Source organism: Puma concolor, chromosome B4 (genome assembly GCF_028749965.1).
Source record: "Puma concolor isolate L17-30 chromosome B4, mPumCon1.1.hap2, whole genome shotgun sequence".
NCBI classification, from domain to species: domain Eukaryota; kingdom Metazoa; phylum Chordata; class Mammalia; order Carnivora; family Felidae; genus Puma; species Puma concolor.
Genome location: NC_141673.1, coordinates 9,988,630 through 10,006,872, shown reverse-complemented (window position 1 = coordinate 10,006,872; position 18,243 = coordinate 9,988,630). Strand labels below are relative to the sequence as shown.

Here is an 18,243-nt window from a genome sequence, read left to right as displayed (position 1 = left end):
TACAATTTACAAAATTTACATTGGCATATCAAATATCCTCAAGTACATATGTCAATGACCCATTTATCTGTTATTAAATGATAATATTGCCTCGGTTTAAAATTTTTTTTAATGTTTATTTAGCTTTGAGAGAGACAGAGCATGAGTGGGGGAGGGGCAGCGAGAGAGGGGGAGACACAGAATCCAAAACAGGCTCCAGGCTCTGAACTGTCAGCACAGAGCCAGACACGGGGCTCGAACTCATGAACCGTGAAATCATGACCTGGGCCGAAGTCGGACACTTAACCAACTGAACCACCCAGGTGCCCCATCTTGGTTTTAAATAAAACTATATTGATGGGGCGCCTGGGTGGCGCAGTCGGTTAAGCGTCCGACTTCAACCAGGTCACGATCTCGCGGTCCGTGAGTTCGAGCCCCGCGTCAGGCTCTGGCCTGATGGCTCAGAGCCTGGAGCCTGTTTCCAATTCTGTGTCTCCCTCTCTCTCTGCCCCTCCCCCGTTCATGCTCTGTCTCTCTCTGTCCCAAAAATAAATAAACTTTGAAAACTATATTGCAATCACCAGAGTAATAATTGACTTAACCAAGAATCTTCAATGGATGCTAAAACCAAATGGTGAAGCTTATTGCAGAACATGATATTTACACACATAAAGTATCACCCCACAAACTGCTTATTCATTAAAAAGGTGAAAAGGGGCGCCTGGGTGGCGCAGTCGGTTAAGCGTCCGACTTCAGCCAGGTCACGATCTCACGGTCCGTGAGTTCGAGCCCCGCATCAGGCTCTGGGCTGATGGCTCAGAGCCTGGAGACTGTTTCCGATTCTGTGTCTCCCTCTCTCTCTGCTCCTCCCCCGTTCATGCTCTGTCTCTCTCTGTCCCAAAAATAAATAAACGTTGAAAAAAAAAAAAAAAGGTGAAAAGGTATTTTACAGTGGGGAAATCTTGTGAACATGATCTTAATCACATGATCAAACTTCTCATCACTAATAATGGGACAAACTGCCATCATGTGTCCCCTGATACGATCTATAGAGAAGGTCATATTATTGCTTAATAATTTTCCCGCCAGAAGTGTTTACTATTTTAACTAATGAGGAAAAACACCCTCCAAATTGAGGGACATTCTGAAAAACAGCTGGCCTGTACTCTTCAAAACCGTCAGTGTCATAAAAGCCTAACAAACACTGACGAGTTGTTTTGATTTAAAGGAGACCAAAGAGACAGAACAACTCCATGTAGTGCGTGATCCTCATTAGTCCCGAATCAAAAACAAAATGTAAAAACCCCACCAGCTATAACAGACATTATTGAGACAAGTGGAGGCACTTGCATACAAATGTATATCAGATAACACTAGTGTGCCGATGTTAAATTTCCTGACTGATACTTATATTGTGGTTATGTAGGAGAATGTTCTTGTTCTTACAGGAAATATGCGGAAGTATTAAGAACTGAAGTGTCATAACATCTGTAAATAATTCTCAATTGTTCCGGTGGAAAACCTCTCAAATGGTTCACTAGAAAATACACACACACACACACACACACACACACACACACACACACACACACACACACATTTGAATATGCATGTGTACCTATGGAGAAAGAGATTTTACACACATGTACACACACACACACACACACACACAAACATGAGAGAGAAAAAATCTGACAAATGTTAAGAATAGATGACCCTTGGTGAATTGTATATGTGTATTCATTGTACTAGTCTTGCAAATTTTCTCTGGTTAAAATTTTTTTCTAAATATAGGCTTGTTGAAAAGACTGACATCACGAATGTGGGGTTATTTTGATTGCTTATTCAGATACATAATGTTCAAAATATTTGATGGTGGCAACTAATTTTTCTTTGAATCTTCTGTTTTCATCATCCTATTTTAGGTCTCCTTGCCTTTCTGTTCACTGCCATCTGTCAAGCAGAGCCATCAATAAGTATGTAACGTGCACAGATACCTCAATAGATTCTGAATATGCCTAGTGTGAACTGAAGTTCTGTTTCTTCTAACAGGAGACTTCTCTCATAGGACCTCTTATGTATCTCCTATAGAGAGCCTCCCTTTTTGTTTTTGGCTGACAGCTTATTAGCACAATAGAAGCCATTCATGTATATGGAATATAAATTTTTATCTTTTTCTTATTGTCCTCCAATATCTTTTTAGTCCTAGACAAACGAGGAGCCCAAAGTATCTCTGAAAATGGTTAAACTATTGCTTCATCCTGTAAAGAACTAGAGATTCTGGAAAACAAGTGATATTTGCATTTATAAAGTAATATGCACTGTGCAATAAAGTGATTTGTGATATATTTGTGCCCACATCAGAACTGATCATTCTGGAATTATTTTCTATTCTTCACTCTAACCTTTTTGATATTAATTGAAACACAAAAGTAGAATATTGGGGCTTACGTCATAGTTGCTCCTGGATCAGCAGTCATTTGATTGGTCACAAACACAGCCACATTATATTCTGCATCAATAAATAAAATTGACAAACTAAGAGAATGGCAATATAAACAGTTCATTGTTTAGATTTCAGAGTTTAGGAATACTGTGCTTTAAATTTATTTTGTAAATATTACATTCCTATTTTTTCCTTGATAACATAAATTAATTTATTTAAAGTTATTATTGTTATTATTTTTAGGTACCTTATTTTGGTTTAAAGTCAGTATTTTGGTTTAATAAAAGAGTTGTAGTCCCATGAATTTTAGTTTTTAAAAATGTACTGCCTCCTGACATTATTCTGAGTTCTCTGCAAAGCCTACTCAACAGTCACAGATGCTATTCTGATAGTACCATTTATTTTAAAAATCTACCTTCTGAGATTTTTTGGAGTCGTGACAACATCTGGGCCAATTTTTGTTGCCGTTCAGCCAACTCCCCACGACCGCTGAAATCCACTCGGAAAAGGGCCATTATTGAATCAATGATCTACACAGGATTCACGTAAAAATAAATGTGCATTCGGCAAAGGAAAGAAGTTAATTTGAATTGGAATCAATAGAAGAAAAATAATATGCTAAGTGGCTCTGTGAGGGAGCAGTATTTAAAAGCTTGTACCAATAGCTTAAAGATGCCAGCCTCTTCGTGGAACTTTGCTGCTACATAATCAAGTAGCTCCATCTGATGTTCACCTGGTGGGAAATGCAGTGAGAAAATGTTACAAAAGCTAGAAGAAGCAGAGGCTAAGATCATGTATGTTCTTGCAGTCAGGCAAAAGAGAGTACTGAAAGGATTTTCTTGGGCACCTGGGTGGCTCAGTCGGTTAAGTGTGCGACTCTTGGTTGTAATCTCATGGTTTTGTGAGTTCAAGCCCCGTGTTGAGCTCTACGTTGACAGTGCATTCCCTTTTCCCTTTTCTCTCTGCCCCTCTGTTGCTTGTGTTCTCTCTCTCAAAATAAATAGATAAGACTTAAAAAAAAAAAAAAAGAAGAAAGGATTTTCTTAATTATTTATGGATTTTTAAAAATAAATGTTTATTCATGTTTTGAGCGGGGGGAGGGGCAGAGAGAGAGGGGGACAGAAGATCTAAAGCAGGCTCCACGCTGACAGCAGTGAGCCTGATGTGGGGCTTGAACTCATGAACCATGTAATCATAACCTGAGCTGAAGTCAGACACTCAACCAGCTGAGTCACCTAGGTACCCCTATTTAAGGCTTATTAAATATGATTTCACATTCTGCCTTAGCATGCATGCCAAATGCTACATTATCCAAAAAGAATATTACTCTCCATTTCAAAGACAAAGAACAAGGACTCATTTGAGAGCATTTTAATATCTAAGGGCTTGCCAGATGATAGGTAACATTTATGGACTAAATATATTTGGAGGAAAGTAAAATTAAGAAAAAGAACAGTGCCAAAATGTTATAAGTATCACCCAAATAATAAATCAGTGCTGCCAACCTTAAAACAGCTCAAGCATTAAATTAACATGGGGCTCTTACTAGTATATGCACGTGCATAAAGTACATTGTCCAGTACTGCATCATGGTCTACATTGAAGCGGTCAGCAATGTCCCGAAGACGATCTGGACGGCTGGAGTATGCCAAGATTAAGGATCCAATAAATCAATTTCAAAAAAAGTTTAGGTAACAACTACAAAAAATAATACCTTAAGTAAGTAAACTAACAGAGGCAAACAACATCCCTGCAAAGGTATTCTGGAGGATACTAATAATCACTTAAAATCTATATCAGATTTTATTTTTCATAAGTGTCCAGATTAATAAATACCTTAGGTAGTGATAACAGTGATAGAAATGATGAGGCAGTGATGAATTTAAATATTAAATAGTCTAGGGGAACCTGGGTGGCTTAATCGGTTAAGCCTCGGACTCTTGAATTCAGCTCAGGTCACAATCCCAGGGTCATCGGATGGAGCCCCCCTCGAGCCCTGTGTGGGGCTCCACACTGAGGGTGGAGCCTGCTTAAGATTCTCTCTCTGCCCCTCTCCCCACCTTGTGCACACACTCTCTCTCTAAAATAAATAAATAAATAATAAATAAATAAATGAAATAAATATTAAATAATCTAATCTTTACAATAACTTTGGAAGCTGCTTGTTATGGCCTATATTACATTTTACAAATAAGGACACTGACCAATAGAGATTAGGCAAATGACTCAGGATCATGCAGCAAATCAGTTACAAGAGAAAAACTAGAGACTAAGATTTGTATCTCTCTTTTGATCTCAGTTCTATAAAAATAGATCTATCCTAGGAAGATAATATCACTGAATTATAATTCAAGTCACTTCACAGTGAATTAATTCACTCTCTTTAAACTACTTATGTGTTTAATATGAAATAATTTAATATATCATTAACCATGAGTTTTCAACAAATGATAAATTTGACTACATGAACCGAAGGATCAAAAAGTAATTTTAAGGATCAAAAGGAAATTATCAACCTATGGTTTTTGGTTTATTTAGAGTTTAAAATCTACCTTCTTCTAAAGGACTTGTGTTAGCTTTCTAAAATCAGTAAATTCATTGGGAGGCAAATTCAGCGCACCAGCAAAGGTATTTGGAAGATGCTAATAATCACTTATATCTATCTGAACTATATAGGAGTAATAAACATTCTTTTAGGTCTTATCCACGGTCTCGTTTCACTTTGTTTACACTGCTTTTATAATACTGATCATACTATAACTAACTGTAAAACAAGGACAATTTACAATCTTATTTGTGACATTTATAACTGGTTCCATATACGTTGAATTGGATTGTCTTTAGGATTTCCCAGCCATCTGGGAAATCTGCATATTCTAATGCAGTAGTATGTTCTTTTCTTCAGAGCTTCAGTGATAACCACTAAAATCTTCCATTGCTACTGACTATACCCCATAGACGTTTTTGGTGGGCAAGTCAAAGAAGACAAAGAATTGGAAGACTAATAAAAATGTTTTTCACTACATTACTTTTTACAGAACCCAGTTACTATGTGACTGGGTGTGTAAAAGGTGGGCTTATGCCGAAGAAAGTTCAAATCAACCTATAAAATATTTGTTAACCAATTACCATACGGAATTGATAATCATTTTAACCAATTACCAATGCATTGTGGAAGGAGGAGTTGTAAGACAACATAAGGAGTTGTAAGACAATCCATATTATAGGTAAACATAAAACAAATTAAGAAGGCAAAATATAAACATATAAAAAACAAAATATCAAGAGAGAGCAGTGTACCTGTAAGAGAAACCAAAGGAATGAGGACATTCCAATGGGGCTCTTGAATGTCCTTGTTCCCCCCAACCCCAGCTGTTCCTCCCTACTCCCTCTTGCGTATGACTTAGCTCCAAACCGGTCCCCTCCACCATTCTTGATAAAATCCAAATTGCCCAAACAGTGGCTGCTCATCTGCAAGAACAATTCCTCCCTCTTTAAGAACCATTCTTAATCAACTATTTCTGAAACTAGCTGAACTCCAGCTGCGCTCCTCTTGCTACAGCCCTACACAGCATTCCACCCTCCTTCCCCAAGTTTGGAGTCTCCTTCAGAGTCTTCTCATGCCTGCTATTTCCAAATAAAGTCTTCTGCACACGGTTCTGGTTTTTTTTTTCCTTCTACTAGCGTATTTTAGATAGTAAATTCTATAACAGCTTAGGAAGGACCAGGTTTTTTAAGTTGAGTAGAGAAGATTAGAAAAGGCAGGCCTTCAAAGGACAGCTTTAAAGGATTTGTATGATTCAGAAAGACTGTGAGGTAGGGGTAGATGGATCACATACTGAAGGAGAAGGATAGAAATATAGCCTGCAGGGGCTCCTGGGTGGCTCAGTCAGTTACAGGTCCAACTTTCCGCTCAGGTCATGGTCTCTTGGTTTATGATTTTGAGCCCCACATCGAGCTCTGGGCAGACAGCTCAGAGCCTGGAGCCTGCTTCTGATTCTGTGTCTCCCCTCTCTCTGCCCCTCCCTCGCTTGCACTCTGTCTCTCTTAATTAATTAATTAATTAATTAATTAAAGAAACATAGCCCACAAATTTCTCTATGACTGGCCAAATTAACACTTAAGAGTGAGAACAAAATAAAGGCATTTTCAGACAAGCTAGGGCTCAAAGTTTACCACCTGCATTACTTTTCTGAAAGAATGACTTGAGCAGGTACTTCAATAAAACAAAAATACAGGAAGGAAGATTTGGGATGCAAGCAACTATAATGAACAGAGAAATGAGTACCTTTATAGTTAAATCTAACTAACTGCTGATATACAATGTTTCCATGTTTTAGAGACAATAATATTGGACTAGAACAGACTGCATCCATTTGTCTCTAACAATGGTAATAGTGAGTAATGAGATCTGAGAGCTAGGCTGGGGCTTCATCGTGAATGGCCTTACAAACTTGTGCAAGACTTTTCCATTGTTAAAAGTAATTTTCGGGGCACCCTGGGTGGGCTCAGTTGCTTAAGCGCCATCTCATGATTTTGGCTCAGGTCATGATCTCACGGTTCATGAGTTTGCGCCCCACATTGGGCTCTCTGCTGTCAGCACAGAGCCCTCTTTAGTTCCTCTTCTCCCTCTCTCTCTGCCCCTCCCCTGATCTCTCTCTCTCTCTCAAAAATAAATAAAAGCATGTAAGAAAAAGGAAAAGAAAAAGAAAAACAATTTCCTGGGGTACCTTGATGGCTCAATTGGTTAAGCAACCAACTCTTGTTTTGGAGTCAGGTCATGATCTCACGGTTTGTGGGATCAAGCCCCGAGTCGGGCTCTGCACTGAAAGTGAGGAGCCTGCTTGGGATTCTCTCTCTCCTTCTCTCTCTGTCCCTACCTACCAGCAATCGCTTTCTCTCTTTCTCAAAATAAATAAACATTTAAAACAACAACAACAATTTCCTCTGGGGTGCCTGGGTGACTGGGTTGAGCGTCCGACTTTTAATTTTGGCTCAGGTCATGATGTCACGGTCATGAGATCAAGTCCCTTGTCAGGGCTGGGTGTCAAGCCTGCTTGAGATTCTGTCTCTCTCCTCTGCCCCCTTCCACCCCCCCACCCACCCCCTATGCGTGTAAAACAAAAAACCAAAAAATTTCCTCTGAACCTGATAACCTCCTCAAACTACTGTATTTCATCTTCTATTTGTTGGTTAATAACACTGCCTCCATTCCTTACTGTTTATTCACAACAAGCTTCCATCATCTTACTTTACTGCAAATGCTCTCTTGGATTCCTAATGTCAAACCTCAGTGATCTTTCTCAGCTTCCACCTTCTCTCTCTTTCTTTGTGGAACAGTACTGACAACACTTTTCTTCTTGAAATTTGTCTCTGGCTAAGCCTCTACAACTGGATTTTCTCCTACTTCCTCTGTCTGTATGGCATCTTCTTTTTAGTCCCTCTTCCTAAGCTGAGGCACACCCCAAAGTTATGTTCTACCTCTTCTCGGGTAGAACTCAACATATCCATGGATGTCTTCCTGTTCCTCACATTTAACACAGTAAAATGAAACACACCATTTGTCTGAAACATGATCTTCCCAATTCTACTTTCGGCATGATTATCCTCCCAGCATCTAGACAAAAAACCTGACAGTAGTGTTTCAAACCTCTCCTTCCTCTGTCTACCAAACAGAGTCATCAAATCCTATCAATTTTCCTCCCTAATATTTTTGTCCCCCACTTTTTTAAAGAATCTAATTTTTAAGTAATCTCTACCCCCAACATGGGGCTCAAACCTACAACCTCGAGATCAAGAGTGGCACGCTCTACCTATTGAGCCAGTCACACACCCTTGTCCTTTTCTTTTTATTCCTACTGCTTCCAGCCTAGATCAAGCTCTCATTACTTGCCTGCAATATCGCAAAAGTATCCAATTTATACCCCTCACCTGGTTTTAAAGCCCTTCATATCTAAAACCCAAATCACCTTTCCAGCCTTAATTCTGAAACACATTTCAATTAAATTACAATTCTTTCTGTTACCCAACCAGGTTCTGCCCTTTTCTCTTCTGTGCTTTTTTGTTCTCTTCTTACCTTTCCCTTTATTTTGAACCATGACTTTGAGAGAGTCAACAATCTTCTTCCTAACTATCAAGTACAATCTTTGGAGAAATAAGAGGATAAAAAAACAAATAAAATATAATTTTCTCCCATGTATTCATTTTGTGAATTTTACACCAAACTCATCTGGAGAACTGAAACCTTTTGAAATAAAAAGTGACTTGAAAACTCTACCAACTGTTTTCCCTGTGGCTTTTCTCATTATTGCTGGTTTAGGAGATGATTGTACAAATGACATATTTCAACGTTTATTTATTTTTGGGACAGAGAGAGACAGAGCATGAACGGAGGAGGGGCAGAGAGAGAGGGAGACACAGAATCGGAAACAGGCTCCAGGCTCTGAGCCCTCAGCCCAGAGCCCGACGCGGGGCTCGAACTCACGGACTGGGAGATCGTGACCTGGCTGAAGTCGGACGCTTAACCGACTGCGCCACCCAGGCGCCCCTCAAATGACATATTTCAAACAGACTTTCTTTTATAGTAACATTACTACATCATACTAATTATGCTAGCAACTTGTTTAAATAAAAAGGTTACAAAGTATTTTCTGTATCAATGAAGATAATCTTTCCTCCTGAGTAGCCACCTGCTCCTGGAAGTTGAGCTGTCACTAGGAAGCAATTAAAAAATTAAATAATATTAATAGGATTGAATAACCTTTGTACAAGTGAATATATAAATTAACATAGGATTTGCATTGGTTCCAACTCTGTAGTCAATCTGGCAAAGAATCATGATCCTTTAGTTTCTAAAAGCATGTTATATTCTTGTATTACTAACCAATGGTAAAATCATAAATATTCCACCAGCATGGTAGCAATTCAACAAAGAATATCAGTATCTCTCACAATGGGAGATATTCATGAAAGTTAGTTCTCTTCTAGAGAAGAGAATTTAAATATTACTTTCTTCCTATAAGAAACAATCACAAATATAATTTATGCTAAATAACTTATTTAAGTAAGCTTTCGGGGCGCCTGGGTGGCGCAGTCGGTTAAGCGTCCGACTTCAGCCAGGTCACGATCTCGCGGTTCGTGAGTTCAAGCCCCGCGTCAGGCTCTGGGCTGATGGCTCAGAGCCTGGAGCCTGTTTCCGATTCTGTGTCTCCCTCTCTCTCTGCCCCTCCCCCGTTCATGCTCTGTCTCTCTCTGTCCCAAAAAATAAATAACGTTGAAAAAAAAAATTAAGTAAGCTTTCAATTAATGCGTGTCAAATTTTAAAATGCATTGTCTCTCTAGGTAGTAGTAGCTGACACTAAGGAATTTCTTTATATTAGGTTCAAGTATTATTTCATTTATTTTCAAAACAACCCTAAATTTGGCATTATCATTACTCCTATTTTACTGATGGGAAAATAAGACAGGTGAAGCCACTTGCCCAAGGTCACACAGTTAGCAGTGGTAGAGCCAAGACCAGAGCCAGGTATTTTGATTCCAGAATCCCATTCTTAACTGCTTAGCCATGCTTCTTCCACTCAGGTCAAAGAAATGCAGAGTAATGTCTTTGTACAGAAGGAGATAGTTTGTTTATTTGTTTTAGTAACATTTATTTTTAAGTCTTAGCTAAGGCCAACCTTACACCATGGAAAGTTAGAGATTCTAGGCCTCAGCTGATTTTGTGACATTTTTGTCAATAGAATACAGAAAAGATGAAATGGGAAAAATGGAGACAGTGAGGGCCTCTCTCCACCATCAACCCTCATATACCTATTCACTTCCTCCCTGGTTCCATTCAGGTGTTCAGAGGGCAGCACATATCCCATTACCTCAAGCATCACGCATTCAAAGACTGGCTCTGATATTTGTGTAACGATGGGCAGTTTACTTAAGCTTCTTGAGCTTTAGTTTCCTTGCAAATTGTTCAGGTTACATGAGATCATATAAAGTACCAGGCACAAAATAAAATTAGTATGTGATAGCTACAATAATTATTGTTGTTGTTGTACATCCTTACCACAGAGGGTATGAGAGAGCTGGGTTTTTCCAGTACGAAATTCTGTAATATATAGAAAAAAACAAAAACCACATAGTTCATTTTTAGATGTTTTCATAAAGAATAAAATACAGCCTCCGAGTATGATTTTCTTTCCAATTATCAAAACTTACATATAAAGTACTGGTATGTCATGGGTGCATTCTACAATATGAATACCAGTAGTAAAAATAACTTTAAAAAACATTTATCTATTTTGAGCGGCGGGAAGAGAGAGAAGGAGAGAGAGAACCCCAAGCAAGCCCCATGCTCAGCACACAGAGTCTGACACAGGGCTGGATCTCACAACAGTGAGATCATGACCTGAGCATCAAGTGTTGGATGCTTAACCAACTGAGCCACCCAGGCACCCCAGTAAAAACAACATTTTAAAGGTATTTGTTCACAGAACTGTCCTTTAGAAAAAAAAAATTATTTAAACCAAGTTTTCCTTAGGATTGATTAATCATTGTGAGATAATAGAAAAAGAAAAAAATATATATATATATTGGTCTCTGCCCTCTAGTTCTTAGCACAGAGTTCCTAAAACCCTTGTAATTTCCTAAGTGATAAGAGCACTACAAGCATCTTTTGTTTCAATGAGGCCACTCTGGGTGGACTCCTGATGGCTTCTGATGGATGGATGGGGGCTGGTCACCAGAAAGACCAAGCCATGATTAGAAGGTTGGAATTTTCAGCACTCTTCTCCTTCTCTAGAGAGGGGAGAAGGGCTGGAAGTGGAGTGAATAATTGATCATGCCTGTGTGAGGAAGCCTCCTAAAAGTCCCAACAGGATGGGGTTCACAGAGCTACTGGGTTGGTGAACACATGGAGGTGCTGGAAGAGGGGCACGCCTGGAGAGGACATGGACACTCCACACCTCTTCCCTCATACCTTTTCCTACTCATCTCTTCCCTCTCGATGTTCATCCATATCCTTTAGCATATCTTTAATAAACTAGTAAATGTAAGTAAGTGTTTTCCCGAGTTCTGTGAGCTGCTCTAACAAATTAATCAACCCCGGGGGCGGGGAGGGGACGGATGTTGGAATCTTGGATCTACAGCTGGTTGGTCAGAAGCAGGTAATAACCTGGGCTTGTGAATGGCATCTGAAGGCAGGGGACAGGTGGGGAGGGGATTCTTATGGGACTGAGCCCTTAGTAAACATATGGAATCTGATGCTATCTCTGGGTAGACAGTGTCAGAATTGAGTTGAATTCTTAGATACCCTGCAGGTATCCAAGAATTGCTTACTGTTGTGGGGGAAAACATCCATATATTTGGTGACCAGAAGTGTCAGAAGTCAAGTGTATTGTGTGAGCAGTAAAGGAGACTCACAGGAAAAAATACACAGTAGGAAAGAACTGAGTTTTCACTACATAGGGAAAAAAATACTGAGTTTTTTCATTTTAGTCATATAAATGAAAGTTTAAGACCCTACTACTAAGGAAGGAGAACCTCGGGTCCTCCCACTGCACTGAGATCCTCTTAGGGAAAGCTGAAGTAGTCTCAGATTGGTGGCATGCCCTACTTCCCAACAAAAGCAAATCCTTTCTAGAGAAAAACTTCCCCATGCACCAGTTTAGGTCCAGTGAACTCCCATAGATCAAAATCAGGCAATAAGGTCACAAATATCAGTAAATACACAAGGGAGTGAGCCAGTAAGACTGACAGTCAACAGAAATAACAAAAACCAGATTTATTTCTCTACATCGACAGAAACATCAACAACAACAAAAAAACCAACTTGGTTCCCCTAAGGACTGCAGATACTGGAATTGCCAGACATAGTATATAAAATAGCTATGCATGAATTGTTTTGAAGAAAAATAGAAGATATGATCAGGGAAGAGAAAATCTACTCTCTACGTTCATGGAACATGCATATCCTAGAAATAAAATTGATCCCAGTATTCAACTACCTTTTGAGGGAATGATAGAAAAAAAATGTCTACTCTTTTAGGGAAGTCAGAGAAAAAGAGGACAAACGCCAACCAGACCTATCTGTTAATGTTGGAATTTGTTTCAATTGCTGCCCAGAATGATCCTGTAGTATAACTGAGACTTCACCATAAGTTTCAAAATAGATACAATTTACTAATTGTTATTTGTTTAATTATATATGTATGTATGTGTGTGTACTTCTTTTCATATAACAAAATACGAAGGTTTTACCGACCTCCAAAAGCTTCTGTGATTGCCATGCTTTCAATTCCACCTCCTAGCAACTTACTGGAAATAGAAAGTAAGCATTAGTAAAAGGAACAGAAATAGAAATATCAAGAAAGGAGAAAGCACATCATATGTCTCCTATCTATCTATCTATCTATCTATCTATCTATCTATCAATCATCTAACATGAATGGGAATTCTTGGCAGAATGGATGACACTCTTCCTGTCTAGACCACAGGTTCTGCTGCATGTGGGCAGGGTGGATCAACAAAACAACATATAAGCCCTGCTGTTCTTGTTCTTACTTCTGGATACCAATAGGAAATGGGCTTTAAGTCTCATTCTTTTTTTTTTTAATGTTTATTTTATTTTTGAGAGAGAGAGAGAGAGAGAGAGAGAGAGCACGCACACAAGCAGGGGAGGGGCAGAGAGAGAGAGGGAGACAGGTTCCAGGAGGGCTCTTTGCTGACAGCAGAGTCCAGATCAAGAGCTTGAACTCATGAACCATGCAATCGTGACCTGAGCCCAAGTCAGACTAAGCCCCCCAGGGGCCCCTTAAGTCTCATTCTTTACAACTGAATTGAAGCTTGAATAAACGGTCTTAGTTATTAACTGGGTTGTTCATATTGTGCTTGGGACTATTCAGTGTTTAAATGTTAAGGAGAAACGTATGTAAAATAGATATTAGGAGAATTCACTGACTGTCACCATGATTGGTTTATTTCACACAAACCACTCTATGAAGAACATGTCAGGATAGGAAATATTCAAAGGTGTTATAGGTAATGCTAGCAGTTAGGAGAATAATGGTCAGATTTTGGCAGCATACATTTATTTGGTAACCCAATGTTTCAGTGTATTTAATATTCTTTAAAAAAAATTTTTTTTAACGTTTATTTATTTTTGAGAGAGAGACAGAGCATGAGCAGGGGAAGGAACAGAGAGAGACACACACACAGAATCTGAAGCAGGCTCCAGGCTCTGAGCTGTCAGCACTGAGCCTGACATGGGGCTCAAACCCACGAACCATGAGATCATGACCTGAGCCGAATACTTAACTCACTGAGCCACCCAGAAGCCCCTACTTAATATTCTTGATGTGAAAAGACCTAAAGTTAAGTCATTATGTCATTCATTCATTAAATGCAACAAATATTAATTGTGTTAACTGTACTAAGACCCAGAAGGAGTGCTTTAAAAAGCTGTGTTGTTTTAGGGTGCCTAGGTGGTTCAGTTGGTTGAGCGTCTGACTTCAGCTCTGGTCATGATATCATGGTTTGTGAGTTCGAGCCCTCAGTCGGGCTCTGTGCTGACAGTTCAGAGCCTGGAGCCTGCTTCAGATTCTGTGTTTCCCTTTCTCTCTGCCCCTCCCCAGCTTGTGCTCCATCTGTCTGTCTCTCTCTCTCAAAAATAAACATTTAAAAAATTTTTAAAAAACTTCGCTTATACTAGCATGAATTTTGAGACATGATCACAGATTAGACAAAGCACTAATAGATATGGATAATCCAATAGATTTTATATTTACATAGTTTAAGAGGGCAATTTAAGTGTAAACTGAGGCAATGTCAGAAGTTACCCACAAATTTAATGAGGACTATGTACTTTAATGAAAAAAAGAAAAATCTAGGTACCACCTGTATAACTTGAATCTAAAGGCCATGGGTTGAAAGACCATCCCATTTGGAGGGCTTGCACTTGAAGATCTATAAATCTACAAACTATTAAATTGAGGTTTACTTGTCCCTCCTCACCTTGAGAAAAATTCTAAAAGGCTGTGGCTTTAGAAAATCTAGGACAAAATTTCTGGTTGATATGCAATCTTAATCAGGCGAAAAAGTTTACCTGACAGGGTACCCCAAATTACTTCGGATAGCATAACTGTTCACTGTGAAACTCAGGAAAATTTAGAATTAAGTATAGGAATAGTGTTTTTAAAGCTAGATATTTAAAAATAGAGCCACAACTCACACCCACAGATGACCATTTTCATATTAAATTTGGGAATAATCTACATATTTAGTATTTGAGAACTTTCATTTATATTATTATTATTATTATTATTATTATTATTATTAAGTAGGCTTCATGTCTAGCATGGAGTCCAATGCAGGGCTTGAACTCAGGACCCTGAGATCAAGACCTGAGCAGAGATCAAGAGTTGGAAGCTTAACTAACTGAGCCACCCAGGTGCCCCTGTTTGAGAACTTTTAAAGTTTAAGAGAATTTGACCTTTTTATTAGAACAGATTAGCCTCTAATTGATTAAATGAGTTGATAACTAAATTTATGCAAAGTATCTGAACATTTAAAAGTGCTGAAGATTCATTATACTTATAAGTTTAATTTATTAGATTTAGAAAGACATTCAGGTAATTGGAAAATTTTAATAATTATACCAATAAGGTCCTTAAAGGAAATATAATATATTAAAATCACAAATATAACCTAAAATGTTTAAGGAAATTTAGTTAACCATGTGATGAAAGCCCCCTTGGGGCGCCTGGGTGGCTCAGTCGGTTGAGCGTCCGACTTCAGCTCAGGTCATGATCTCACACTCCGTGAGTTTGAGCCCCGCATCGGGCTCTGTGCTGACAGCTCAGAGCCTGGAGCCCGCTTCAGATTCTGTGTCTCCCCCTCTCTCTGCCCCTCCCCTGCTCATGCTCTGTCTCTCTCTGTCTCAAAAATAAATAAAAACATTAAAAAATTAAAAAAAAAAAAAAAAGAAGCCCCCTTACAATTTGCTGGATCTATAAGTGGACTTGCAGCTTAAGGAAAAATGCACAACATGTTAATAAGTCAAATATTAATTTTTAAAAACCTAGTTCCTGAGTAATCTTTTCTGTGCCTAAAACTCAATACTGAGGACACCGGAAAACTCACTATGACAGTAATAGTTTCTTTAGCCCAACGTTGCCTAAATCAGGATGTGGTAGAGCAACTGGAGAATATCAAGTTATTATTTGAGTCAAGTTGTTTTGGTGACCGACCTGATTTTGACCAATTAACTTTGGGGTAGGAATTCCCAAAGACTCTTCCTTAGCTGTTACTTGAAAAAAAAGATTCTGTGATTTTTTAAATTTAGGGCAATGTTAAGTTAAAGAGGTGTTTTGTTTCACAGTAGGATTTCATACCCTTTAATAGGCTAGTGTGCACTATGAATCTCCAAAAGAGTAATATATAGTATACTACACTTCACCAACTTATTTCATTCACTATTTGTTTATTCATTCAGTCATTTAATAAATATTCACTGAGAACCTAGTTCATGCTAGAGATGGTTTATTCACTTGGGGTAAAGCAGTGAACAAAAGACAGAAATTCTCTACTTTGTGGAGCTTACATTCTAGTGGGGGAACAGACAATAAATAGCAATAAATACTTAAGTAAAATATGTAGTATGTCAGATATTATTAAATGGTATGGATAAAAATTAGATCCAGAAAGGAGATAAGAAGTACAGAAGATGAAGGCAGGGGGTTTAAATATTTAAATAAAGTGATTAGAGACCTCACTGAGAAGTGGACATTTTATCAAAGACCTGAAAGCAATGACAGCAAGCCATGTAGATACAGGAGGAAAAAGTGTTCCAGGCAAAGGAAATGGTAAGTATAAAGGCCCTGAGGCAGGAGAGTATCTGGCATGTTCTAGGAATAGCAGAGAAGTCAGTACAGTTTGTGCATAGCAAACTAAAAAAAGATTAAAAGATGAGATTAGATTAGAAGTTAGAGAGGATTTTGGCTTTTGCGGGCGTCACTGGAGTAGTTTTGGGCAGAGAAGTGTTATGATCTGACCTAACTTTTAAAGGGATCATTCTGGCTCCTGTGTGAAGAACAAACAGCAAGGTCTGAAAGAGAGAAGTTAGAAGTTATTATAATACTCAAGAGGAGATATTAACAGGTAGTTTGAACCAGTACAGTAACAGTGGAGGAGGTGGTGAGAATTTTTATTTCCTCTTTTTTCCTGCACACACACACACACACACACACACACACACACACACACACACAAATATATAAACATTATTATGGAAAGTGTCAAACATAAAGTAGACAAAAACAGTATAATAATGAGCCATCACGTACCTATCACTTAGCTTCAATTATTATCAACTATGAACTCATGTCAATCTTTTTTCATATAAACCTTCAACCACTTCCCTCTCTTCTCATATTATTTTAAGTAGATACTAGGCAACATATCATTTCATCCTAAATATCTCAGTAGGTATCTCTAAAAGATGAATACTCTTATTCTCAACATAATCAATCACAGTACCATTATTACCTAAAAGAGTAGTAATTCCTTAATATCAACTATTTAGTAAGTGTTCAATTTTCCGTCTCATATATATCTTATTTTTTATAGTGTGCTTGAATCAGGAACCAAATAAAATCCACATATTGGGATTAGGTAAAAGGTGTTCTAAATCTCTTTTAATCTCTGGGTCTTCTTCCTGACTGTTTTGATTCCTTGTGATTTACTTGTTGAAGAAACTGGGTGGTTTGTTGTTGAAGGTAGAGCATCAGGATCTGTTAATGAGGAAGAGTTAGGGCGTGAAAGGAAAAAAAACACAGCACCAAGGATGACTCCAAGATTTTAGTTCTGAGGGTCAGAAAAGAGGCAGATCTGAGATGAGGGAGGCTTTCAGAGGTACAGATCTGGGGCAGATATCAGAAGTTTGGATTTGGATCTGTGAAGTTGCCTAGTAGACATCCAATTAGTTGGATGCAATATTTGACTATGAAATCCTTTCTTCTTGGAGTATCTTGTGAGGCCAGGGTTTTGAAGACTATTTTGTGGAAATACTGCTTTTGTTCAAATCTTAGCCACTCATCTAATTTATGAATTAGTAATTCTGCCTAGTAAGGTAGGGAAAATAAAAAAAACACATGCTAGTCAACTTGCATTAGGAAAATGATGACTACGTCTCAGGAATCATGAGATAGTAAGTAAAAGGGGAAGTTAAAACCGCTGATGCTAAAGAACAAAAACAACCCTGAATTATTTCTTCTAAAATATTCAGTCTAACAACTAATTTTTAAATAAAACCCAAAGTGAAATGGAATTGCCTTTATCAACAAAAAGAAAAGGAAATGAAAAGTTAAACTGATTTTCAAAATGGTTTTTAAATACAGGCTGATTCAGAAACTACTTATAATTTGGATCTGAATTTCTTGTAAGGAATTTAATCCTGCTTCTACAAATCGTTTGGAATTTGTTTGCTTCAGTAGCCTTTCAGAAGGAAAAAAAACTACTTCAAAAGAAAAAGCTATTTTGAACAAACTCAAGAAAAGAAATACTATATTCCGAAGATTGTGTCTAGTAGTTGTAAAAAATATGAGATACACACTCAAATTCCTGGCTCCCAGTGGTAATATGGAAAACCATCTTTCTCTTCTCACTATACTCAAAGGCAGTCAAGAATCCTGGTTCCTACAGAAAGACAAAAGGAAAGGTTCAAAAGGGTATACGCTGCCCAAAACTATTCACGTGATTATCAGAGTCATCGTTTGATACAAGCTACAGTTCATTTGTCTTTGAAGGCAGCACAAGAGCATAGTTAAGAAAAC

At 38.2% G+C, this 18,243-nt stretch overlaps 1 protein-coding gene across 4 annotated transcripts in view; it reads right to left on the bottom strand.

The window, feature by feature from the left end:
* Positions 1-18,243, bottom strand: part of DMC1 (DNA meiotic recombinase 1) — a 43,271-nt gene that overhangs the window by 19,142 nt on the left and 5,886 nt on the right. For 3 of the 4 annotated variants that reach the window (XM_086712265.1, XM_086712264.1, XM_086712266.1), the window contains exons 5-12: positions 18,024-18,106; positions 12,678-12,730; positions 10,482-10,523; positions 9,066-9,138; positions 3,972-4,063; positions 3,085-3,158; positions 2,841-2,955; positions 2,431-2,491 (exon numbers count right to left, since the gene is read on the bottom strand). In XM_086712265.1, the coding sequence (XP_086568391.1) occupies positions 2,431-2,491; positions 2,841-2,955; positions 3,085-3,158; positions 3,972-4,063; positions 9,066-9,138; positions 10,482-10,523; positions 12,678-12,730; positions 18,024-18,106 (593 nt within the window). The remainder of the gene's footprint in view (positions 1-2,430; positions 2,492-2,840; positions 2,956-3,084; positions 3,159-3,971; positions 4,064-9,065; positions 9,139-10,481; positions 10,524-12,677; positions 12,731-18,023; positions 18,107-18,243) is intronic. The other variant, XM_086712267.1, reaches the window with a different exon arrangement.